At 38.6% G+C, this 27,123-nt stretch overlaps 1 protein-coding gene across 3 annotated transcripts in view; it reads right to left on the reverse strand.

The window, feature by feature from the left end:
- Sin1 (SAPK-interacting protein 1) overlaps nt 1-27,123 on the reverse strand; it is a 74,218-nt gene that overhangs the window by 19,045 nt on the left and 28,050 nt on the right. For all 3 annotated transcript variants that reach the window (XM_071668921.1, XM_071668919.1, XM_071668920.1), the window contains exons 4-8: nt 21,617-21,786; nt 19,277-19,452; nt 16,375-16,545; nt 13,328-13,440; nt 2,313-2,426 (exon numbers count right to left, since the gene is read on the reverse strand). In XM_071668921.1, coding sequence (XP_071525022.1) covers nt 2,313-2,426; nt 13,328-13,440; nt 16,375-16,545; nt 19,277-19,452; nt 21,617-21,786 — 744 coding nt within the window. The remainder of the gene's footprint in view (nt 1-2,312; nt 2,427-13,327; nt 13,441-16,374; nt 16,546-19,276; nt 19,453-21,616; nt 21,787-27,123) is intronic.

Below are 27,123 nucleotides of genomic sequence, written 5' to 3' on the forward strand. Positions count from 1 at the left end.
AAGGATAAATACTTCCATTCCTTCGGCAATAACCTTTGCTATATGTCTGGGGAGGACAGAAGCATCACCACACAGGAGACAGTAATTTACACAAGGAAAGTCAGAAAAGAATTTTTGTAAGTTATTTCAGTCAGCTTTATCGAGGTGCCAATATTTATGCTTAGAAGGGGCTGCTGGAAGAGGAGGTGCCATTAAAAAAGATATATTTACACATTCAAAAGTCTCTCTTTTACATGCTAATCAATAAATATGTAATCTAATAATGACCACTGACCATCTCTCCTACTCACATAGGTATATTCCCTCTTTCTAAACCAAGTATTCCCAATCACCAGTCCTTTTTCTGCACACAACTCCACAAGCTGTTCTCCATTTCCATTCATAACACTCAATACCCCATGCCCCCAAATTATACCCTCAACTGCCACATTACTCAACTTTGCATTCAAATCACCCATCACCTGTCTCTTACATCAAAAGTGCTGACACACTCACTCAAATGCTCCCAAAACACTTGCATCTCATGATCTTTCTTCTCATGGCCAAGTGCATAAGCACTAATAATCAACCATCTCCAACCATCCACTTTAATTTTTTCTTACATCACACATTCCTACAACTCTTGCTTCAATAGTGCTACTCCTTCCCTAACATCTGTCCTCTTGCCAACCCTTGTCTTCACTCCTAAGACATTTCCAAACCATTCTGCCCCTTTACCCATGGACTTTTCACCCAAAGCCAGAATATCCAGGTTTCTTTCCTCAAACATACTACCTATCTCTCCTCTCTTCTCATTTTGGTTACATCCACATACATCCAGACACCCTAGCTTAAGCCTTTGAGGAGGATGAGTACTCCATGCTTGGCTTCTTTCGTCCCTTCTTTTACAAATTGAATTACAAGAAGGGGGGTTCCAACCCCTTACTCCCATTACCTTTAGTTGTCTTCTATGACAGAGGGAATATGAAGGTAGAATTCTTTTTCCCCTACCTCATCTAACTATTCATATCTCTGGTGCCCATTCCCTCAGGGAACTCCCATCATGGAGGTTACCACAGTAAGTGTGTCCACTTATCTCTACCCTTCCATGCCTCCCTTGCATTTACCATTCCATGCATTCTTCTATTTCTTTCCCTCCAGTACTCTTCCAATCTATTTCCTCATGTCATAGGTGGTCTTCCTCTTACACCAATCCCTTTAATCGTACTATAATATACTCTCCTTGTTAACTCCCTGTCTTGCATTCTTTCCACATGATCAAACTACCTCAAAGTATTAATTTCACCCACTCTACCTCCAAAATTCATTCCCTTTGCATTCCCTGCCATAACACATCTCTCATACACCTCCTCATTTCTTTTTTCATTCTCTGAAATAGCTGTTTCTACTGCCTGGAATCTTAAGGACTATGCTGTCCCTTAATCCTTTCTTCTTTTCCATGCTTACACCTCCACCCTTCATTATTCTCTTAATGAACCCAGTGACTTTTCTACCCTGTCCTGCTCTCTACCTTATCTCTCCTTCCATATCACCAAATTTGCCCAAGAGAGCTCCTAAATACTTAATTCTTTCACCTCTGCCAGTCCTTTCACCTACATCTATAACATAATTTACTACACTTTTCATCTGTCATTCAATAGGATTTTACAAAATCTATACTTTCACTCTGTTTTCTTTCAAGCACCATTACTTTACTTCTACTCGCATTTACCTTCAATCATCTAAATCTACACAAATCATAAAACACACAACCTTCTACAAATCCTCTCATCCACAAACAGGCTTGTCACTTGCCATCATATCTCATTACCACGCTCCATCTCTGCATCCCCTTTTCCTAGTTTTGCTTTCAACTCTGTTATCACACCACCCATATCACAGGAATAGCTAAGTCTGCCTCAAAGAAACTGGGTGTCATGTTTAGATGTCCAAACTCTCTTCTGAACAGCTGCTCTATTTATACAAGGGATTGATTTGTCCTTGTATGGAGTACTGCTCTCACATCCTGGGTGGTTCCAGCTCTGCATCCTTACTTGACAGAGTCGAGTTAAAAGCGATCCACCTTATAAACCGATACCAAAACTCACTAAAGCATAGGTGACTCATCTCAACTTATAGTACTGCAAAACATGTGTGAATCACATTGACACTGTGCAGATAATTTAGCTTTCAAAAGATACTGTCAGGATTAAGAAAACATATGGATGGTCAACCCTAGCAGATAGTTAATATGAAGAGAATAGACATTTGCCTGTTATCAAAGAGAGGATTCTTTCCAAAACTACAGCAAAACATTAAGATCCATTACATACTGTTGTCTCGTACTACAGCAAATTCAGTGCAGTTTACATCAGCCAAGGTTTTCTCTAGATCCAATGCTATGCCTGGTTCATCTTCTTTTTCCAAATGGTAGTCCAAGCCAGCATCTGAAATGTGTGGTTTGTAAAGAACATAGTAATCAACACTAATGATTAAACATATTTCCCATCCTATAATAGAAAACCACCTGATTCTCACAACCAATGCTCATGCACATCAGTACATACCTTTAAGAAAACAAAGTCTGAGAGTCAGAGACTATCACAAATTGAAAATATAACTTCAATGGTGCTTAGAATACTTTTGGGTAAATTCATAAATATCTCTGATTTTTAGTTCCCTTACAGAGGTCTACACGAGAGTTTTGTAGAAAACCCTCCAGGCTGCCATACCTAAACAAACCTCTTTATCATGAGCCATCCCCTTAATGCTCTCTTGGGGTCTTCTTCCAAATATATTTCCACTTTTTCCCTTTCCAGGATGCTGACTATCTTTCCCTCATTCTATTTTCTTCTACCCCAATCCTATATATTTACTTTAACATCATGCATCCTTACCACATGACTAAACCATTTCAAGGTATTTCTTTTAAGACACCACATTCCAACTCTAGGTATTTCATCATTTTTACCTCTATCCCATCTACAGACAATGGAAGAACCACTTAAACAGATATCTCCTCCATTCAACTTCCATGTTTCACATCCTCAAATTATTGCTGGCAGAACTATGCAGTCCTTTTTCATTTTACATTCATGGTCACAATTTTCTTTCATAATCCTCATAAAGTTCCAATCAACTTTCTCCCTTACACAGCTCTCTCCTTTAAATCTGATTCCATAAATCAGCAAGGGTGATTGATGAACAGAAATTAGATTTGCCAAGTTACACATGGTTATATATACAAATGAATGTTTTGGCTCTATATTTCTTTTTCAAGTTAAGATTAACAGAAAGAGCAATACAGTATTACATAGTTCGATGATGAACTTATAATACTGTTATTGGTCAAAGCTTAAACATAGGAGATTGGTTCACATATATGACTATGTTCCTGAGCTCCATCTCTAAGCTTTTCCAAACTTAACTGCCTCTTCCACATTAATAAAGAAGCACCAGGAAAAAACAAACTATGGCCTCATTTGCACACATCCAAACTCTAGCTGTAATGTATAATGTACCAAAGCCAGAGATCAAACTCTAACATCTCTTGTCCAATGTGCCATACTTTGGCACATGCAAGAATATCAGTACTTGGTGATATAGGGCTCATGTTTGTGGAACTTGCTACTCTGTTTCCTGGGCACTGTCTTAGCCAATGCATCCATATATCACCAAAGGTCATTGTCTGCTCTATTTTGAATCCACATGACTATGTCTCCTGCTCTTCCATGATAATTCTGTGTATTTTGTCCTTGTAATTCATAAGACACCCAATATGCATCCCGTATCCAGTAATGGGAGTAGTGTTGCTGGTGATACAAAAAAAAAGCACATTATGTTATCAACTTTAACAATTGGAAATTCTACAGGCAAGTGATGCGGAAGTCACTAAGTAACGTGTGTGTCCATTTTGTTGGTTCTCCAACAATCTAAAGCTTAAAGAAACAATATGAAGAAGGAGTTGAAGTTCTTCATGAAAGTGACATGAATATGGGCAGTGCCAATAAATAGGGCAATATGATCAACCATGATAAGCCTGTGTATGAAAGGTTTTAGCAATGCTACAGTGAGAGTGTACATACCCATTTCTGGTCCATATAAATGGGAAAGGCCCAGCACTTTCATCAACAGTTAAACAACTGTGAGCCTTGTGAATTCTTAGCTGAATATTCAGGATGTAAAAACTTAAGTTATGCAAAGGCATCCACTACCTAAAAACAAGAAGTGAGAAACTGGCCACAGATAAGGAGGATTACAAGATTCAGAAAAAGTTAAACACAGAATGATCTAAGGCACAAATTTTCCACCAGTTAGCTATTATGGTTACTTGTCAGCCCACACTGGGGTACTATCAAGAAGAGAGTTTAGTAACATTTTTCATTTCATATATCTTATTATACATAATCGCTGTTTCCAGCATCAGCGAGGTAGCACCAAGAAAACAAAGAAATGGACCATCCACTCATATACACACACATATATATATATAAATGCCCACAGATACACATATACATATATATACATATCAACACATACATACAAACACACAGACATATACATATAAACATGTACACATTCATACTCATGTGCCTCCATCCACTCCTGTCGCTACCCTGCCTCACAGGAAACAGCATCACTACCCCCTGCTTCAGTAAGGCAGCACCAGGAAAACAGACAAAAAAGGCAACATTCATTCACACTCAGTCTCTAGCTGTCATGTAAAATCATAATCTAATTATGTAAAACCTGATTGCAAATATATTTGATTATCCTTGAATCTTGAACCTTGCAACCACAGGGCCATTCTGTAAGGGTCCTGCAGTGCTCGGAAAATTAGCATATCACTGGCCACACTCACAGGACACAATGTGTGCTTGCCTGAGCAGTGTAATTATAAAGACAGCTGAGTAATAGTTGTTCAGTGTCTTCCTTGTGAAAGCTACATCATAGGTATGAAGGGTCTTCAAATACGTTAAATCAAATCAATGCTTGTCCCTACATATGGGTGATGTCTAAAGGGCAGGCAGAGAAAATTTGAGTTTTTAAGTATGAATACTCTTTTGGGTCCTCAAATATGTTAAATCAAATCAGTGCTTGTATCTACATATGGGTGGCGTCCAAAGGGCAGGCAAAGAAAATTTGAGTTTTTAAGCATGAAAACTCTTTCTCTCCATGGCCATGAGAGACATCTAAGACCCCCAGGCACTGGAAAACCTTTTACACTCCCTATCTTATTGGTGAGGTAAATAGGTATCACCCTTCATTAACCACTTGACAGGTAATTATTGGCAAGGCTTGGTCCAAGTCTAGCCTCAGACCAATCATTAACAGCCACTCAGCAAGACATCATCATCATTAGGTTATCAGTAAAGATGCACCTCATTATTTTCAGACTGCAGAACATAAGTGGAAAAAGGATTGTTGATAGAGATGGAAAGGAAGGGTGAAAAATACAGCCAGAAAATGCTCACATGAAACTTCCCCAGAAAAAAGTTTTTCATTCAGAGCTTACATTTCCCTACAGGGTTGGTTTGTCCCATGAGCCATGAGAGCTCACTAAAATGAAGGAGGTTTTAGAAAAACTTAGTCAGAAGGCCAAGAATAGCAACAAAACTACCTTAAGTGTCATCCTGGCACACTAGAGTCCAAGCAAGATTTTCTTTTAAAAGCTTCACACCATGTTTCACAGCTTGTACTAAGTTGCTTTGCAGCCTTTTGATATCTGAGATATGTGAGACTTGCTTATTTCAAATCCTATGATTTCAATACATGAAATGAGGAGCTCTCTTCACAAGACAGCTGCATCTGAGGTCATTAGAGCACTGTTTTGGTCTGCTGCTGAAGCTGTCTAAATTTAGTCTCTGAGTCTTGCTTAGTTCATTCCAATAGTGTGGAAGAGCAACAAGTTAATAATAAAACACATACCAAGCTCTCTGCTAAAACTGTCTGAAGTCATATAGTAATCTTTCAGGCATAATGTATCTGTCTAGGGAAAACCATGGTCAACAAAATTAAGTGGCAATAAAACTTAATGAATGAAGAAATCAAGATTGTATGAGAATGCTGAAGTGTCAGAATGTAATCAAACTATAGTTTCTAAATCGACTGTCTGCATATCTACTGCATTGGAGATCAGTGCCACATAGCATTTCCTGCTTTTGTTCTTCAAGATTTGTGCGTCCAGTGAAAATCTTTGTGAGAAATCTCTTTCCAAAACATATCAGTGAAATATATTTGTTAAATCTTTCTTTCCATTTGTTAATGTATTTGTTTTATTTCTCATTATCAAAGATTTCTTCAAGTTGTAAAATATAAACAGTGTATTCATGACTATGTATCTACACATGATTATCTATTCATCATTGCTAGTGACTTTGTTTTCACACAAACTGGCTCATCATTCAATTACCACTTTACAGTATCACAGATATGAATACGACCAGCATACCAGTTCTAAAAAGGAAAAATTCAGGTCATGATTTAAAATATGGTCAGGAACCTCCACCTGTGATTATCCTGGATGCCTGTGCTATACTCTGAGTGGTACCCTCCCTCACTTCATCCATCAAATTTTCATACTTCATTACTGCAACAGTGGCTACAAGCATGCACCATGCTAAAACAACACCATTCTACATGTGGTGTTTGAGCACTACTATAAGTTGAGAACCATGTCCTGCTTAATGAGCTGCACAATGGAAAGGGTTCAACTGTGTCTACAACTTCAATGAAGACTTGCCACTTCCAGAGCAAATCATGGTCTTGAACATTACAGCCAACAAAGAACAAGTCATATGAAAGATTGTTGATCAAAGGAATTCTACTCAGCCATCATCAGACATGCGAGTATCATCATCAGATTGGAGCTGCACCCAATACACATGGGAGCTGGCACTCTGCAGACAACTCTCTCTCATGAAGAAGTTGACATCCTAATGGCATTCCACATGATCCTAAAAACTTTCACTGGGCAGCAATCTGTCCGAGGTGTTTCAGATGACAGTGGTGTTCTAGTTATCCTGGCTCATCATCTGTACACAAGAACAAACTGACTGCCTAAAGATGTAGCCCTCATCATGGAGTCATGCACTGCATGTCCCTTTGTCATAAAATTCAACAAGGTTGTCAGGGTGCACATAGCTATCATGCCGAACATTCTTGCTGCACATGCACTCACTGGAAGTGACATGGTTTCCTCCTTTGATGGTGTGGGCAAGGAAACACTTTTAAAAAAATGCAGTCTTTTCATGGCTTTATGAACTTGATGACCTGTCTGCACAAAAAGATCACAGATTCCTACCCACACTTCACAACCATGTAGTACTGCCAAGAACAAGAAACAGATCTTAACAGCCAGCATGCAGAGACCTTCAGAAGAAAGATTGCTAGAAAGTGACATTTTGCACCCAGATTATGCAGCCTCCTGTCAGCTATGGCTAACTTAAGCACATTTCCAATGAGCTCACCATTATTTTGAGCTAGGGAAAGCTGTAGGTCTTCTATCACCAACAAAAATCTGTCCTCTTGACTGTGCTTGAGAAATGCTTGGATCAACATGCTGTCCACATCATGATCTTCTAGTACAGCTGTCAGCACCATGAGGTGTTGAATCTCAGGAAATGTGCTTGTATGACTGGGTGTAACAGCTGCACTAAGCGAATACTCACCTGCATAATGTTTTGTAAAGGCAAAGGAGCTTCCAAGTGTAAGAATACTCTGACGGTGTCACAGAGGCTGAAATGGATGACAGTGAGTTGGCCTGAAGTGGTTTTCAGATACACAGGAAATGGCTCATTGAAACTATGCATATGTAAGTTGATGTAGCCATCTGGTAATATAACCTGTTTCTCAGGCATCTAATTTGAATGATCTCAGTTGTTTATACTCCCTGGAAATCTACATACCTCATTACTACTCAATAATTCAACATTCTGCATAAAGGAGATAAAAAATCTTCAAATATCCCTTGCCAGTAAGTTGAAAAAGAATATTAAAGGTCACTGTCTATGGCAACCATCTTTGATTTTTTAATTTGTAACTAAATTTATAAGAGTTCGGTTTAAAATTCTCAACACTCATATTCACTTTGTAGTATTTCTAACAATATGAAATAAACATTTTTGCATCAAAAAAGTTCTTTATAATGTTTTTAAGAGAACTATGTTTCCCTTTTTCCTGTAGTAGTCAGCCATCTTGGATTTTGCCTTAATCTACTAAATCTCAGACTAAAACTTAGCCAAAGAAATTCTGATTTGTAGATTTACATAATTTGTAAGACAGGTAATATCATAATCTAGTCAAATCAAAATAAGTTAAAATTTTGCAAATGATATTTAACTTATTCTTCTATTTTTGATGATGGCCTTCATGTCTAAGTGTCGTGCATTACACAGAAATGCACCCAAAAATCAAACAAGATTAAACCAAAAACTAATAAATAGTATTAAACAAGATGTCCCCTGCAATCTCTCAAAGAACGAAGGTCATTCATCCCTGATGATTGCACCCCTAAGCCATATCAGATAAAATTGACACTTAAAAATAGTCATTCTTTCTTACTTGCTCCCTATTTCCCACATGAGTAACGTAACATCCAGAACAGTGAACAGAGGCTTAGAGGAAGAGATTGTTTGGCTCTTATCTCTGGTCCTTCTTTTGGAAAGTAATACATGACAGGGTGATCTCTAGCAGCCCACTCCCATCCCTTTTAACTGCCTTCTACAACATGCAAGAGATACTTAGCTAGAGTCCTTTCTCCCCTATTCCCTATCACTGATTAATTTATTCATATCAGTACTCTTTCTCCCCTATTCCCTATCATTGATTAATTCATTTATATTTCATTTCTATTTATTATACTTAACCGCCATCTCCCGCATCAGCGAGGTAACGCAAGGAAACAGACAAGGAATGGCCCAACCCACCCACATACTCATGTATATACATAAATGCCCATACATGCACATATACATACATATATATATTTCAACGTATACATACATATACATACATAGACATATACATATACACACATGTACATATTCATACTTGCTGCCTTCACCCACTTCCATCGCCACCCTACCACACATGAAATGGCATCCCCCCAGGGAAGGGTTCAGGAAGGCCAACAGTATAGGCTATCTTTCAAAACTTACAGCCTCCAACAAAGAGGTAAAATGGATTCATAAAAATGAGTATCCTTGCCTAAGCAGAGATTCCCTCCCATGAGAAATTCTAAGATTCCAGGATACTAAAAGAAGTTTCCTTCAACTCTCTGGATATCAATGTTGAATCAGAGGGGAGAGCCTGGAGGATATAGAGTGCCTGTGATTCCTAGGAGTGGATATGGCAGTGGTTGGAACTATGGAAAATGAAGTGAATCGTAGGGTGCAAGCATGCACAGGGGAGTATGTGCAAGGAGAGGTCACTGTCTGTAAGGTAACAGATGGGTATTTTGATGGCACAAGGGAGTCTCCAACTTACAAGCATCCAACCTATGAACATTTGTACTAATGAATGAGCTCTGAAGAAAAATTAAATTTTGTCTATCTATCTATCTCTATATCTCTGATGACTGTTCCCATTGGAACTCCTTCACAGGGGTGGCCACAGCAACAGTCTCCATAACTAAAGAACTCCAGTGCCACTTCTTAGCCTTTAGTGCCTCACCCTTAACAGATCACTGGCAGAGGGCAAGTCTAGTGCAGTATTTGCAAAGACTCCTATTCAATATTCCTAATGACTTTTTCTATTTAATGCTCCTACCTACTGCTTCTACCTAATGTTTCTACCTAATAATGCTGCCTAAATGTTCCTACCTACTACTTCTATCTACTGCTCCTACCATTTTGCCAAAAGGCAGGACTAGTGCATAGTGCTCACCACAGGAAAATCTAAAGTTAAGAAGAATGAGCTGTGTGAGTTAATTGTTGTCAAGTGTCACATATGACAAAGCAAGATTGTACGTTTGCAGACAGAATGCCAGTAGTCCACACGTTAGTGAGGCATAAAGAAAAGACAGCTACCTGGGTCAAAGGAGTGCAACCTGACAAACTCTAAAAAGCTGGTTCACTAAGCAGATGTCACTAAACCTCCTGATACCCAGGTGGGTAGCACTGGTAACATACCTCCCTGGTCACCGGCTGCCTACTAACTATTATGTTGCCTAACATGATGTTCTATTGAACATACCTACTTCGGTATACAATAAGTGTTTAAAATATTATCACAGAAAGGTATAAGCATTTCCTCTAATTCTATGCATCTTGTTTTATTTACTGACATGAGCAGGGTCCAGCAACCTAACCCATTCATAATCCAGGGACCTCCTGTATATTAGTCCTAACAGTGCTATATTGGTACAAAACTTGGGCCACTAAATGTTAAAAAGTGGAAAAGGGTGGACATGTTATATGTAAAATGCTAGAGCACAGTATGATAATTAGGATTACCTGAAGATTTGCTTCCCTCCCCATTTTTCTAAGATAGGGTTGGATAAATTGGGGTAAATTAGGTTAGATTAGGTTATGTTTGTGGTCAACCTAACTTGACCAAACCTGACCTAATCTAAACTAACAGCCTAGAAAATTACTGTGGGAGGGCCAATCTTCAGATGACCCATGAATTAAGTAGGATGTACCATGTAAGGAATGAGAAGGTAAAGGAGACGTGTGACAGTAAGTAGAATATGATTAAGAGAGTGCAACCTGAGTGTGCTCCAATAATTTAGTCACATGGAGAGGATAAGCAAAGAGACGTTGATTTAGATCAAAAGTAGAGGAACCAAAAGGAAGGGGAAGACCATGAAGGAAATTAAAAAATGAACTTAAAGAGGTTCTGAGCTGTTGGGGCTTGAACATTAATGAGGATGAGAAACATACATGGAATACAGTGAACTTGCAAAAATGTGGAATAAAGGGTGTGATTTTCTGTCAATGGGCTGAAACATCCACTCTCAGTCTGTCATGTATACTGCTATGAAACCTGAGTTCCTTTTCTATAGCCAAGCCCTAAAGACCTTTCCTTTGTTTCCCCTCGCAACTTCCTGATAATGTTTGGAATACCTAGCTTAAGAAGAGGAACACATAGATCTATATGTGGGTGAATAGGAAGGATGGCATATGGGTATTATTGGATTACATTACAATTGACTGGCAAGCAAAAGGGAGATTCTTGGATGTGACTATGATGAGATGAGCAAATGGTGGGATGTCTGATTAATGATTACTATCTGGCGCAGATAATGGTGAAGATGTATCAGGGTTTTCAGAAAAGAGGAAATAATAACAGCAAGAAGAATGTGTAAAAAGGAAAAGAACTTGGAAAAGAGGAATGAGTGAAGAAATATCCTGATTCACTTTCCATTTCAAGGTTACATTCGCTGCCATGTCCACCCCCAGGTATCCAAAACACTTAACTTTCTCCAATTTTTCTAGTCAAACTCACATCCTAGCTAATCTGCCCCTTAACCCTGCTAAACCTAATAACCTTGCTTTTATTAATCTGTTCTCAACTCCTTCCTTTCACACTCTCTCCCAAACTCAGTCACCAACTTCAGCAGTTTCTCATTTGAATCCGCCACTACTACTATATTAGGAGCAAACAAAAGCAGCTCACTTCCCAGCCCCTATCATCCACAACAGGCTGCATACTCACCCCTCTCTCCATGACTCTCCCAATTACTTCCTTAGACATCCTATCTATAATCAAATTAAACAGATATTGTGACATCACACACCCCAGTCACAGACTGACCTTCACTCGTAACTACTCACTCTCCTCTCTTACTTGTACATATGCCTTACACCCTTGATAACAATACCTCTCACTGTTTCTAACAGATTCCCTCCACACCATCTCTATCAACCCTATCATATGCTTTCTGCAGCTCCATACAGGAATCTCTATCAACCCAATCATATGCTTTCTCCAGATCCACAAATGCCAAGTACAAATCCATGTTTCTCAAAGTATTTCTCATACACATTCTATGCATTCTCTACCACTTCTGAAACCACACAGTTCCTTGCCAATCTAATGCTCTGTACATGCCTTCACCCTCTCAATCACAAATCTCCCAAACAACTTGCTAGGTACACTCAACAAACTTATACTTCTGTAGTCAGAACACTCACCATTATCCCCTTTGCCTTTATACAATGGCACTATACACGCATCCTGACAATCCTCAAGCACCTCAACATGATCCATGCACACACTGAAATACCTGGATGACAGAATACCTGGTGTGTGAGGAAAGCTACTAGAAGCAGTGAGAAGTATTTATCAATGGTGTAAGGCTTGTGTATGAGAAGGAAGAGATGAGAGTGAATGGTTCCAAGTGAAGGTTGGTCTGAAGCAGGGGTGTACAATGTCACCATGAATGTTCACACACTTTCTTTACAAATTCAACTGTAATAACATCCACTTCAGCCAACTTGCCAAACCAGACAAACCAGTCTACACAGTATTTAGAACAATAAAAAAAATAATGGGAGGAGACACACAGCAATCTAATGCTGCTGGATCATGCAGACAAATGCTACAGATCTTAATACAATGACTAACCTATGACAGATGTATGATACAGATATGATTACATTTTCTATCATCATTAATCCCATTTCAATGGGTTCAACTATGTACATAACGACTCTGTAACATCACTTAACCCCCCTCTATCTAAAAAAAATATTAAAAACAAAAAATGACAACACAGAAATCTCATGGAGAAATACTGAATTACCACTAAGAAATGCAGTAAAGATATTGAAGATAAGAATAGATACATTCAGTCAATTAGATAAGACTGACATCGATTCTTAGAAATCAAGCATTTTTCCAGGACATAAGGATGGCCAAAATCTCTTAAAAACATATATCCCTGAGAGTTCTGACAACTGTCATATGAGGGAAAATATCGAGGATGATAAAAACAAATGAAGAAAAAATACAAAATAAAAGGAATCTAAGAATAAATGTAAATACCAAAAGAATAACCTTGTGATAATGGCTGAGCTGCACGAAACATACATCAGTGTTCATAATGAACATGATAAATGTTGGAAAGGAAATATGAGAGAATGAACTGGTGAAAGAGGTACAAGTAAAGGAAAATTAACAGAGCTGTATATGGATAGAAAGTCTACCTCAGGGACACATACCCATGGCCAACTTACACAGAAGAGGTTTTGCACATGATATCTCAGGGAAGAAAGACAATCTAAGTGTCAGTTTAACTATATCATAATTTTTTCAACCTTTATAACCAAAAACATTCAGCAGCATTTCATAAGGAATAAAAAGAAAGACTACTTTAAGTATACTATATTTTCCTTATGCTTACCTATTATTCTAATCATGTCCTTTCTCTTCATTATAGTTCTACTGAGAATTTCTTTCAACGTGATATCATGATTTTCTACGATTATTTTGCTAAATGCACCCCCAGCTACATTTCTGAAAAGGAACATAAAGAGAGGTTAGTAAATCTGGTTATTAACACATAAAAGAAAAGAAAACTACACAAAATGTAATACATTCATTACTCTCTGCAATTGTTTAGAGAAATGAAAGAACACATTCAAATCTATCCCAAGAGTACCCTTCAATTCAAAATATGTTCTAAAAGCACAGCTTATGATATCTGGTCCCCAAGGGAGACAACTAACTTGTTCTTTGTCTTGATAGCATATATTCTTTTACTATGCAAAGACAGAACATCTTGAATCAACCGGTGCCTTGCCAACACAACAATGTGAAACTGAAAGTTCCTAGCTAATATAACATGGATTGAACCAGGAATGTGAAACATCTGGGGTAAACCATGGAAAGTTTTGTGGGGCCTGGACGTAGAAAGGGAGCTGTGGTTTTGGTGCATTACACATGACAGCTAGAGACTGAGTTTGAACGAATGTGGCTTTTGTTGTCTTATCCTAGCGCTACCTTGTGTGCGAGCAGGGGGAGGGGGGTGTGTCATTTCATGTGTGGCAGGGCAGCAACGGGAATAGATGAAGGCAGCAAGTAACTTTTTCACTCCACCTTTCCACCTCCAATTTGGTCTCCCACTTCCCACATATTCCCTTTACATCACAGAAGGTGACTAAAAGGGGTGGGTGTGTGGGTCTGGAAATCCCCCACTCCTGTTTCACTTTTCCAGGAGAAGGGACAGAGAAGAAAGCCAGGTGAGGATTTTCCCTCTATGGCACAGTCATCTGTCCATAATGCTACCTCACTAATGCAGAAAATGAAGTCTTTTAGATATCTGAGAGTGGATTTAGCAGCAAATGGAACCATGGAAGCAGAAGTGAGTAATGGGGTGGAGGAGGGGGCGAAGTTTCTGGGAGTGATGAAGAATGTGTAGGAGACAACATTATCTCAGACAGTGAAAATGGGTATGTTTGAAGGAATAGTAGTTCCAACAATATCATATGGCTGCAAGGCTATAGATAGGGTTGTATGAAGGAGGGTGGATGTGTCGGAAATGAAATGTTTGAGGACAATATGTGGTGTGAGGTGGTTTGATCAAGTAAGTAATGAAAGGGTAAGAGAGATGTGTGGCAATGAAAAGAGTGTGGTTGACAGAGCAGAGGAGGGTGTGTTGAAATGGTTTGGACATATGGAGAGAATGAGTGAGGAAAGGTTGACATTGAGGATATACATATCAGAGATGGAGGGAACAAGGAGAAGTGGGAGACCAAATTGGAGGTGGAAGATGGAGTGAAAAAGATTTTGAGCAATCAGGACCTAAATATACAGGAGAGTGAGAGGTGTGCAAGGATTATAGTGAATTGGAACGATGTGGTATACCAGGGTTGACGTGCTGTCAGTGGAGTGAACCAGGGAATGTAAAAGGTCTGTGGGGCATAGGTAGCTGTAGTTTTGGTGCATTACGCAGGATAACTAAGAGACTGAGTGTGAACGAATGTGGCCTTTCTTTGTCTGCTTTCTTAGCATTACCTTGCTAAAGCAGGGGGTAGCTATGCTGTTTCCTGTGGGGTGGGTTAGTTCCAGGAATGGATGTGGCCTTTCTTTGTCTGCTCCTGGTGCTTCCTTGCTAACACAAGAAATGGCGATCAAGTATGAAGAGTACATACATATACTGCCAGTCCAGTGCAGCAGTCATTAATGGTGCAACTTTTCCAGCTCATCAACAGTGATGTCCCTCAAGGATCTGTCTAATTGCCTACTCTCTTTTGTCTCTCCAAATATAATCTTCTTTCTTGAACATCTAATCCGCTTCATCCCTATACTGAAGATTCCACTCTAAACACTTGCATAATTTTTCCTCTCCAGCTCATTCTCTTTCTCATACCAAACACATCACTCTTAATTCAGAACTTTACAATCTCTCAAAATGGAAAAGTTGAAACCTGGTTATATTCAACAAGGCTAATATGCAATTTCTACTTAATTTCATTATAAATATCAATCTTTTCCCTTTGTTCAATTTCAAAAAACCACAATCTATCCCCCTAGGAACAGAAATATGTTGGGTAAACCAATGTCCTTTACCTTATTCTGGATACTCCATAAAATAAATATTATAAATCTTTCTTTCAATCTTGAATACCGTTTCCCAAGTTGGCGAGTTAGCCCAAGGAAGACAAAAAAAAGGCCACACCTGCTCACATCTACTCTCGCTGTCATATGTAATACACTGAAACCACGGCTCCTTATCCACAGCCAGGCCCCACAGGCCTTTCATGGTTTTCCTTGGATGCTTTACATGCCCTGGTTCAATCCACTGATGGTACATCGACCCCAGTATACCACAATGTTCAAATTCACTCTATCCTATGCATGCCTTTCATCCTCCTGCATGTTCAAGCCCCCATTGCTTAAAATCTTTTTTCATTCCAACTTTCCATCTCCAATTTGGTCTTCATATGATTCAGGATCCATCAGTATATCTCTTATAACAGCAACTTCATACTTACAGGGGTGTTTACTGCCATGAATGGAGTATTGCCTACATATCTGAGCTGGCTCTTTCTTCACCTCTTTATTAACAACACTGAAATCAAAAGCCTTCCATCTCATTACTTCTCCAGGAATTACCTTTCTCCAGCCATCCCTGCCTCTGTCTGCCATGATACTACTATCCTCTGGCACTGTTCTACAGGAATAATTTTGGTCAATGCTCTCATGAGCTGCTTACATTTGCCCTTGCCACCAAGGATTGGACTAACACCATAAGTGTGGCTGCTTCCCAGTATTCCTAAATGGAGACGAACCACATAAGGACCAACTTTTAAGATACATCCTCCTTCCATCAAATGGCTAAGCTGTGAAACTCATTTCCTTATCTAATATTCCTTTCTATCCATAACTTTTCTACCTTTAAAAGTAACTAATAATAAAGTTAACGATGCAATAGCAGTTGAAACATACAAGGTGACTACGATGTCCTGTGATGGTTCACCGGCATCCTTTTTCTCGACTAGAGCTAATACGTTGAATCCAAACTTTTCAATGACATCTCGATTACGTAAAGCCTGGAAATCCCAGTCAACCTGGCCATCCTCCTCTGCAATGTGAAGGGCATATCGCTCTATGCCACCCCTGAAATGTAAGGTATTGATTAACTAAAAGACACTGACCAAAATATATAAATGACTCCTAACTGCATATAAAAATTCTGTGAACACCTTTGTAAAAACAAGGGAATCACCCTAGAACTTACTTGCACATACAGTATACAGCACTATTTACTGTCATCCCCCTTCCCCCCAAAGCTGAGGTGAAGGAAACAAAAACTGGCATGTGGCTGACTGTGGTGGTGGAAGTATCAAGCATGTAATAACTTATCTGTATATTAGGGGAAGGGAGATCTACACTCATGGGGCCCCATCTCAAACATTTTTATAAGATGTTTAAAATCATTCTATTTTTCAAGCTACTGTATAGTCTGCATTCAATTTCATTTCTGAACTTATTCCATTCATCCATAGCTGTAACAATATAAAATACAGCACTAAATTCTGTCCATCTTACTGTCTTCTCATGACCTCTTGTTGCTCCTTTGCATCTCTCAAAAAACTGTTTGTTGGTGACACTGTCAATAGACTCAGAAATTTAAAGATTATAATCAAGTTTTCCCCACTTCTCTCCTCCACAACTGAACAAAGTCATCTTGTAAAGAGTTAGGATAATTTGATTGCCCTTCCTATGAATCCATGAATTCTGTATGCCTTCTTAACTGTTTCAGTGCACTGTTTACTTGGTTTTAGATCACCAGAGATTATTACAACCAAGTCTGTTTCCTCATTTACCTTTTGCAGTTCAAAGAATTCATAATATAGCTTGCCTCTTTATTTTTTCTACCAACAAGTAAAACTTTGCACTTATTGATATCAAAATTCATTCGCCACTTTTGAGCCTTGTCCACCAGTTTGTCTATAATGTCTGCGAATTTCAATATCTTACAATGCTGCCCATTATCAAAATAATTGGGTAAATTGCTATCAGTGGGCTAAACCAGAGCATATGAAGTGGTCAGGGAAAACAATGGAAAAGTCTGTGGGTTTTGTTTGTGGAAAGGGGGCTCTGGTTTTAGTAAAATATACAAAGCAGTTACCAAGTGGATGTGTACATATGAGACTGTTCTTCGCCTGTTCCCGGCACTACTTCGCAATGCAGAAAGCAGCAAAGAATATAAAAAAATCTAGATAATATCATCATTTGAGTGGGTGAAATGTAATACTTTGAAGTGATTTGGGCAAGTGGAGAGAATGATAGTATGAGTATAGGGGTTGGTGGAGACGATACAGAGTGAGGGAGTACTGGAAAGAGAGAAATGGTGGAAGAATACATGGAATGGTGCATATGACAGAGGCATGTAAGGAGAGGGAAAAGTGGAGACTCTTTCATTGTGGCCAAACCCTTGATGGGTGTTTCCAGAGGGAACATGCATCAGAGATATAGATAGATAGATATATTATTATTAATTTTTTTTTTCTTTTTTTTTTTTATACTAATTGCCATTTCCCGCATTAGCGAGGTAGCGTTAAGAACAGAGGATGAAGACTGGGCCTTTGAGGGAATATCCTCACCTGGCCCCCTTCTCTGTTTCTTCTTTTGGAAAAAAAAAAAAAAAAAAAAAAAAGAGGGGGAGGATTTCCAGCCTCCCGCTCCCTTCCCTTTTAGACGCCTTCTACGACACGCAGGGAATACGTGGGAAGTATTCTTTCTCCCCTATCCCCAGGGATTATTATTAATATCATTATTAATTTCATTATATCAGTGTTTTTTGTTTCGTTTTATCACTACCATTTCTCACATCAAGGAGTAAAGCCAGGAACAGAGAAAGAAGAGCTAACATCCATTCTCTAGCTGTGATGTGCAATGCATGGAAACCAAAGCCCCTTAATTATTCACAACCAGCCCATACAAACCTGTCCATGGCTTCCCCCAGCCACTTCACCTGCCCTAATTCAGTCTACTGACAGTACCTCAACCCCAGTATACCACATCATTCACATTCACTGTATCCCATGCGCATCTTCTATCCTTCTAGATGAGATCTTCAGGCCCTGATCACTTAAACCCTTTTTCACTCCATCCTTTCATCTCCAAGCTCTTATCATTAGTAAAATCATAATTAATGTACCAGTATCGTTACCATTACTCCAAAGTATCTATTTCCATTGCTTTTTATGTTACATGTGCTTAGGCTGGAAGGAGGGGATATTCACGGACTTCTTTGCCACCTTGGGTTTGTTAATCTTTGCACACATCTGTCTCGTCATTTGCCACACTTCTTCGTTACATGATCTCAAACCATACGCAGCAGCAACTGTATTACTTTGCCCCATTCATCAACAATGATTTTATCTAATCAATCATCATATATCCCCATTCATATCTCTATTAACATATAATGCTCACAGCTTTGTATCAGCAACTTTTCTGAGAAAAAAAATCCTGAAAGTGTTCCTTCACATCTTTAAGGATTCTAAGGATTATATCTGATTCTACCAACACTATGTTTTGAGTCTTAAATTTTCTTTAGATATCTCTTTCCCTTTCTTAACTACATAATCTTAATTCAAACTTCCTTTTTTTATTGTTAATAAACTCCTTACCTAGCATCAATCTTATTTGCTTATCCCTCTTTGCTATCATTTCATGCCATAATTTCTACTAACATTGTAAAACACTTGTTTTCCTGTTATTCATCCTATTCTTCACACTCTTCCTCTATCAATACATCAAATGAACAATGAGGTATGATTTTACAAAAGGACAGAAAATGAAAAACAAGATAAACGTTTCTGATGGAGTGCTGACTTACCTTAGAGGTGGTTGTCTATTTTCTTTGGTATACAGCCAACAAATCAGGCCAATGAGATCAATTACCCGTGCTTGGTGACAATTAATGACAGACACAACCATAGGATAACTGGGTACAGGGTTGTCCCCAAGTAGCAAATAAATGCTTATACGACGGGCTTGGATGTTTGTGTGCGTCTGAAAGGAGGAAAACCTATATAAATAAAAATATCATAAATAACACTCCCGATAATAAATTATAATATATCTGATCTGCTATCAGTTCTCTATGGCACAATCCATGACTAGGTAACTGCTTGATCCTAAAGTTTTCAGACTAAAAGACTTAGGCTGTACTGCTCTCGAACAGATTTACCAGTTTCACAGAAGCTAAATCTGCACAAACACAATACTTCATTTATGACAAACAATTCATTTATATAAACTAGGAGGCACTGCCAGACTCTGCCTGCTTGTAGGTGCACTGTGAGTGAAAAGTCTCCTACAGTGCAGTTCAATCATCAGAGTGCAGTCTCTTTGAAGAACTTTTCACTTCAAAGGAGTCCAACCTTTCCCTGTTACTGACAGCAGTACAGCCTTGAGGCTGTAGGAACCCTAACTAGGACATGCATTTATGTGGTCTTCTATAACTAACATACTGCACCTGCTGTGACGGAGGGGCTAAGTGGATAGTTGAGGTGGCTATGACAGTGGTGGGATTAGAGGTGATGGTGGAGGTAGAAGCAGATTTCACTTACATATACAAAATTATGTATTATATTTCTATAACTGTAAAGTCACTATAAAAGCAAAATGTGAGGTTTTCTGGAATGAAAGTGTCACAATTTACAGTGCAGGTGATGCAGCAAGACTGAGCAGATGTCCAGAATGACCAAACTTCATGTGGTAATCATTACTGAGAAGAAGAGTACTGGAGGGAGAGAAATGGGGGGAAGAACTTATGAAACAGTGTGTGCGAGGGAGGCATGTAAGGGCAGGGATAATTGGAAATTCTTTTGCTGTGGCCATCCCCTTGATGGCAGTTCCCATAGGGAATGGACATCAGAGATATAGAGATAGACAAATAATGTTCCATACATATATCTTAATACAATGCAGAAAAAAATTTTGGATATAAAACACCACTTGTGTTAATCATATATAAGGAAGATTTCGGTTGGAAAAAACCTTACATGAGTTCAGTCATGATGAAGTAGAGGTGTTTTTTGGTCTATCTCTCTATACCTCTGATGTCTGTTCCATCTGAAATTGCCTCAAAGGGGTGGCCATGGCAATAGGGTCTCCATACCTAGTACACTCAAGTGCTACTTCTTATCCTTTAGTGTCTAACATTCTTATCAGGCCACTGGCAGAGGGCAACTCTAGCATAGTGTTTACAGATATGGGATGGTGACAGAAGAGGTGACAGAATTCAAGTATCTAATAGCTTTCTTAGGTGGGAAAGATAAGTACAGGATAAAGGGGTCACTTGGTCCCTTAATAGAATAATGAAGGGTAGGAGTGTAACTATGGAGGTGAAGATAAGACTGAGGAACAGCATAGTCCTTCTGACCCCGACTTATTCAGCCAAAACTTGGACATGGAATGAGTCACAAAGGTCAAGAATCCAGGCTATGGAAATGAGCTTTTTGAGAAAAGCATGTGGTATAACTAAATGGAATGAAGGGAGAAATAAAGGGGGCATATGAGATGTGGTATAGTAGGGAGTGCAAGGGGAATGAACTGTGGAGTGGTAGAAACATCATAACTTTGAGGTGCTCTGGGTATGTGGAAAGAATGCAACATAGAGAATTTGCATATCATTAGGTGAGTGCATGATAGTACAGTTGAAGAGGTTGGTGTGAGAGGAGGACTACTTGTGACGAAGGGAAACAGAGCTGAAGAGTACTGGAGGGAGAGAAATGGTGGAAGAATGCATGGAACGGTGTATGAAAGGGAGGTATGCAAGGACAGGGATGAATGGAGACTTTTGCCATGGCCATCCCCTTGATGAGAGTTCCTGGAAGGAACAGGCATCAGAGATATAGACAGGTTGAAAAATAAATAGAGAGATGGAACACAGAAAATCCCAACTAACCTAAACATTTCATTCCCACCCTCTTTCTTGAGAAATTCAACTGCAATTCCATCCACTCCAGCCAACTCGCCATATTTCTCGTGCAAGGCTTCCATCACCTCTGATAACACCAAACCATTCACCATGTCTGTCTTACTCTGCACACTTCCTAGTCCCAGACACCCCACATGTGCAAACTTAAGATCTAATATCTACTATCATGGCAATCATCAAAAATCATGATAACATATCTGCTGTACCATAAATGATGAAAATACTACAAACCGTGCCATCAAACTTTGCATATTCAATAAATGGATTATTTGGACCATCTGGATACTGTTGCACAAGTCGGGAGAGAAGAGAAACAGGTGCTTGCTTGGGTACTGGAGAGTCTGCACAATTGTCAGAAGATATCACAGCTTTACGTGAAAACAGCTCATTCAGTTCAGCTTCTGTAAATACAAGAGTGATGTGATATGCTTTCACTCATAATGAAGATGAAAAATACAAGTAATCACTTTTGTTTATAGTTTAGTTATCTTCATGTTTTACTATAACATAATAATAAAGTAAATCTAAAAATACACTATAACTTTACTGTGATATCTCTATCCTAAAGTAATTATGTATCATGCCCCTTTCCACATGATAAAGCAAGGTGGCTTTTACTAAACTTCTAAACAGCACAACCCTCTGCAACCTCCTCCATTATGACAATCCTTCTCAACAACTGTATTCTTGCTTAATGCACTCACATAATGTACACCTTTATATTCTCTCCACATGTCCATATTAACTCTGTCTCTTTTTACTATACTTAAATACTCAATATTTCTAAAGTCTAAATTTTCCTTTTTTTGTGCTCAGAACTACATTTTGTTCCAGTAATGTTTGACAAATTTTCACTGGTTAATGCTGTCAGAATACTTAGAAGGAAAGTCATTTCTTTATTGTCACTAATTAATGTCATTATCATTTGATAATGTCCAAGAGTACTTTTTGTTTCAAACATAATCACAGAATACTTTAGGGTTCTTTTCCACATTGTAAAAATCTTTTTTTGTCATTATTTTTTTCTAAGTTGTGCTTATCTCCTTTCTACACTCTCTTCATAAAATAATCTTATGTTCACTTAATAGTCCAAATTTCTACCATTTGACCTAGATACTAATTCTGTATGCTTTCTCACACATTTAATTAAGTTACTAATCTCTTTATGCATCCAACCTGGCTCTCCTCTTTCTCAACTCATTTATACCTTCCTAGGACAATGATTCCTTCAAGGGGAAGTATTGTATATTTCTGAAGTTTCTCTACATATTTTCAACCGTGCCAACATGTAAAAGTCTGACCCAATTCACCCTACCTGACCCTTAGCGCAATCTAACGAAGTCATCCCATCTAAAATTGAGTAACGACATGTTTTCTTTAAAATTAAACCGGCAATTTAAAGTGAATCCGGCAATATTGTGACCTCTATTTCCTAGCTTTTCACGGACCACGCAGATGCTGATTAAGTTAGTTTGTGGGCATCACTATCTTTACCCCGCGTCTTCTATACACCCTTTCAGTGCAATGATCAAAATCTCTCTTGCTCTTGAGCTTCACTCCCCTCGAATGCAACTATCACAGAAGCTCTCAACACACACCTAAAACATCTACCTTTACCCACTGATAACTACAATTTTCTCCAAGTCTTGAAGTGACTACTAAACTCCAGAACATACTGCCAACTGCTAGACTAAACGGTAATCAAAAAGAAACGCAGCACACACAAACAATACTTCTTTTCCTCTGCATTTTTACCATAAACCAGGCAAGATATGGATATTATAACATCATAATACCAGTGGTGGATGCGTAATGTATATATTACTATTCTATACAAGAAAATATATTATGATCTACCCACGTAATGATGAGAGATTGACAGAAGATAGAATGGTGTCAGCTCGGCCGGCAAACATGAGCATATATGCGTCCATGACGGTCCATTCCTTCAAACTTTGGTTTCGGCCATCGAAATTATTTCCCCCTTTCTCTGTAAGGCATCACAAGGACGAAGAGAGAAAGAAAGACACTCACTAGAGAGGAAGACATTTCGGCCATGTTGAGGGCCTTTGAGGAATTTCAGATGGCCATCTCAGAGGAGAGTAAAAAAGAATGTGATTCTAGTAATCCAGTGCCAAGAGATAATGCTATTGCCAATGGCAGTAATGGTATATCTACAGAGCCCTTATGGTCCATGGTAAAGAAGGTAAAATCACCTAGTTCAAAACAACTTGGAAAAGTTATGGAAAAACCTTACACGAGACAAGTGTTTTCAGAGACCTTTTCCTCCCACAATTTATGAAATTGTTCTGAGGGACTCTAATAGGTATGCTAGATGTAGATTAGATATATTAGGCCTTTACCACCTATGTCTAGGTTCATAAGTAAAGGGATGTCTCGCCTTCAGGGAACAAAAGCACTTAATGCAGTTGACATAAGAATGAGATTAGTATATAAAGTGAAACTGACTTCCTATTTAATGACTAGCTTTTAATATGCCATCTGGTTTTCAGTCAATATCTACAGATGAGAAGCATTTTCTCGACAATGACACAAAATAAGGAAGACTGATTACCGTACATTAGACGGATCCAAAATTGAAAATACTAAGTGATATATATATATATATATATATATATATATATATATATATATATATATATATATATATATATATCGAAGCATGTGCAGCAACCTCTTCTGATACTGATGCAAATCACTTTCATATACTGTAAAATTCATTACTGTACAACATAGAATAAAATTACAAAAAAAAAAACCTGTTTAGTCATTATCTTTTTTCTTAGGTTTATAGTTGTTGTGTATTAATCTATACTGAGGGTACTATTATGATACCCTATTGAAGGATGAATACTCAACTATGATCATCTTTTGTTTACTGCTCCCGTACTTATAAGTGGACTTTAGTGATTAATATGAGTGGACTTTATTGATCGCTATGATTTTGGCGAATAGTGAACAAGCAGACCGCTATCTTGACCACGCTTAAATTACCACAATTGGCCACGAGGATGGGATAGTCTGCAGAGTTGCCAACTTAGCGCTTTTATATAGATTTAGCGCCTTAGCCTTTTTTTTTTTTTTTTAATTTAGCGCCAAACTTGGTCATTTCAATGTGAGGAAGCTCAAACAATTATTAAAAATGTTAATGTGATTTAGGAAGTTTAATAGAAACTTATTAAAACAAGGAAAACAATACAAATATTGCATGATTCATTTCCCTCGAAATGAACGTTCGAACATTTTTTGAAGGTTCAGTTCGGGGGTATTCCACGACCTCCCCCTTCAAGTCCCCTGTTCAGTTCAGATTCACTAGGACTCTCAGTGGTGACACAATTATCCGTGGGCCAAGAAGGACAGTGACACTGCTGGTTGTGTGCGTACACGCCATTAGATTTAACGAAAACAACAATGAGCAAGAAATATACTCAACATTTTAGAGAAGAGTGGTTCAAAGACCCCAAATATGAAAAGTGGTTAAGAAAAGTATATGGGGATAACACAAAATGGATAAGCAGGTACTGCCATTGTCCACTGTATGCCAAACTTAGTGACACTGAAAGACAAGAGCAAAACTGCTAAACACAAGAAAACGGAAGAGTCATTCGGTTCACAGACAAATCATAATTCCGTTTAAAAAAAGTGAGTAATGAGGCAAGGGACTGAAGGAAATATATCACTGTTCATTGCAGAACACTTCATTACGTGTTGTCAATCATCTCAGTTAGCTGCGCAAAGCACGACTTGCAGTAAAGAATGCAAGAATTTCAAGTAAAAAATGGTCGAAGTGTTGTGCAGTTGTGTGCGATGTGATTGCCCGGCATTTTAAGTGACTTGAAAAGTGATACAATCAGAGGTTTAGCTTCTTAGTTGATGATGAGAGTAATGACATTACAGCATCGAAACTATTGGGTATCGCTATCCGGTTCTATTCTGAAAGATTATAATGGCTTTCTTGGATCTTGTTGGGCTGAACGACGGTAACGCCAATGGGATATGTGATGCCATCAAGAAGTCCTTGAAAAATAATGGGTTCGTTGCAAAACCTTGTTGCAATATGCATCGACAATGCGTTTGTGACGACAGGTGTTAACAGTGGAGTGCACGCTAAACTCAAGTTAGAAGTTCCTCATCTGTTCCTAAAGTGTATGTGTGTGTCAAGTGTGTGTGTGTGTGTGTGTGTGTGTGTGTGTGTGTGTGTGTGCCATTCTCTACAGCTAACTGTATCTCATGCTGCAGCAATGTCTCCCCAAGAACCTGGATTTTATGGTCAGAGAGACCTATAACTGGTTCTTTCACTTCGCCATTCGCCAAGGCACAAGATCTTTTCTCTGATTAATGATGGTCAAGGTCCATTGAAATTAACACAGCTAACCCAGGCTGTCAATTGATTCAGCAATTGTCAGCATACTGCAGCAGCGGGTTGAACTTAAGACTCGCTTTGAAAAAGACGAGAAACCATGAAAAGTAATACACAGCTCAGATCCTCTTTGACATGTTCTGATACAACAAAAACTGTACCTTCCTGATATTCATGAAAGCATTATTCTTGGATAAGTTCAGCGTGTAAATAAGATATTGGAATCGGAGGTACAGGATCCAACCAAACTGCTTAAGCGACCTTACTCAACTCATCGATTTCATAAATTCTAAAAGGTCCTCATCCTAGGCAATAAATAAAAGGAAGGAGATTCAGTTGAGAACTACCTACACCCACATCCGTACTTAGGGTACGAGTTTGAAAAGGAGATGGCACAAACTATATTCTAGGAATGTGCATACAGCTTGCAGTGCAGTTGGTGAAACAACTTCGTCAACGTCTGCCAGACATGTCCAAAGTGTTACAGTTAACGTCATCACCAAGTGCAAGTGAATGCCTGCATCATCATCCATAAAGCCTGGAATACTAGACTTGGCAAACATGTTTACTGATAACAAAGACATTCTCACACGCATTGAGTTCCAGTGGAGAAAGCTTCATATTGTACTGTGGAAACAGAACACGGGCACTCATCTGAAATAGCCTCGTCAGGGATTTGACTGTGCTGACATTGCCTCACTCAAATGCTGATGTAGAGCGTATCCTTAGTCATATGAACTTAATGAAGTCAAAGCTTCCAAATAGACGATCAAAAGCCTTAAATGCAATACTATCAAGTATGGACTAAGAACCTGTAACATGTTATGCTAATAAACACCGCAAACAGACCCTCAACACAGACCACCACAACCTGAGAACACCGAGGACGAAGAGACTGCGATTTGAGAATCAGCAGGTCTGGAATAATGGCGACTTCTAGTGTTAAAACAGTCAGTCGTACCTGTTATTAATACTCTGGCACGTCAAAGAGCAGGAATAATACAATGAGCATTTTTTTTTCCACGCTGTCATTTTAGCGTTTAGTGCTTTGGGGGGTTAATCTATCGCCATCTGAAATTTGGAGTTGGTAACTCTGATCAGCAGTACCAGATATGGGGAAATTTCCCTAGATTTGGGGAACTCTTGGTATTGATGGGGATAAAGGGAATTTAGGTCGGATTTTGGGGAATCTTTGGTGCGAATTAGATTTTCCTTCAAATTCTGGGGAATTTTCACTGCGAATAAATATATTTCTTTAAATTACGTAATACGTCTTTAAAAAAATAGCATTCACCATAACTTGGTACAAGTAAGGAATTGAGATTTTAAATGTAAAAAGCTAAACATTATCTAAGGT

The sequence above is a fragment of the Panulirus ornatus genome, chromosome 13 (assembly GCF_036320965.1).
Source record: "Panulirus ornatus isolate Po-2019 chromosome 13, ASM3632096v1, whole genome shotgun sequence".
Classification (NCBI taxonomy): Eukaryota; Metazoa; Arthropoda; class Malacostraca; order Decapoda; family Palinuridae; genus Panulirus; species Panulirus ornatus.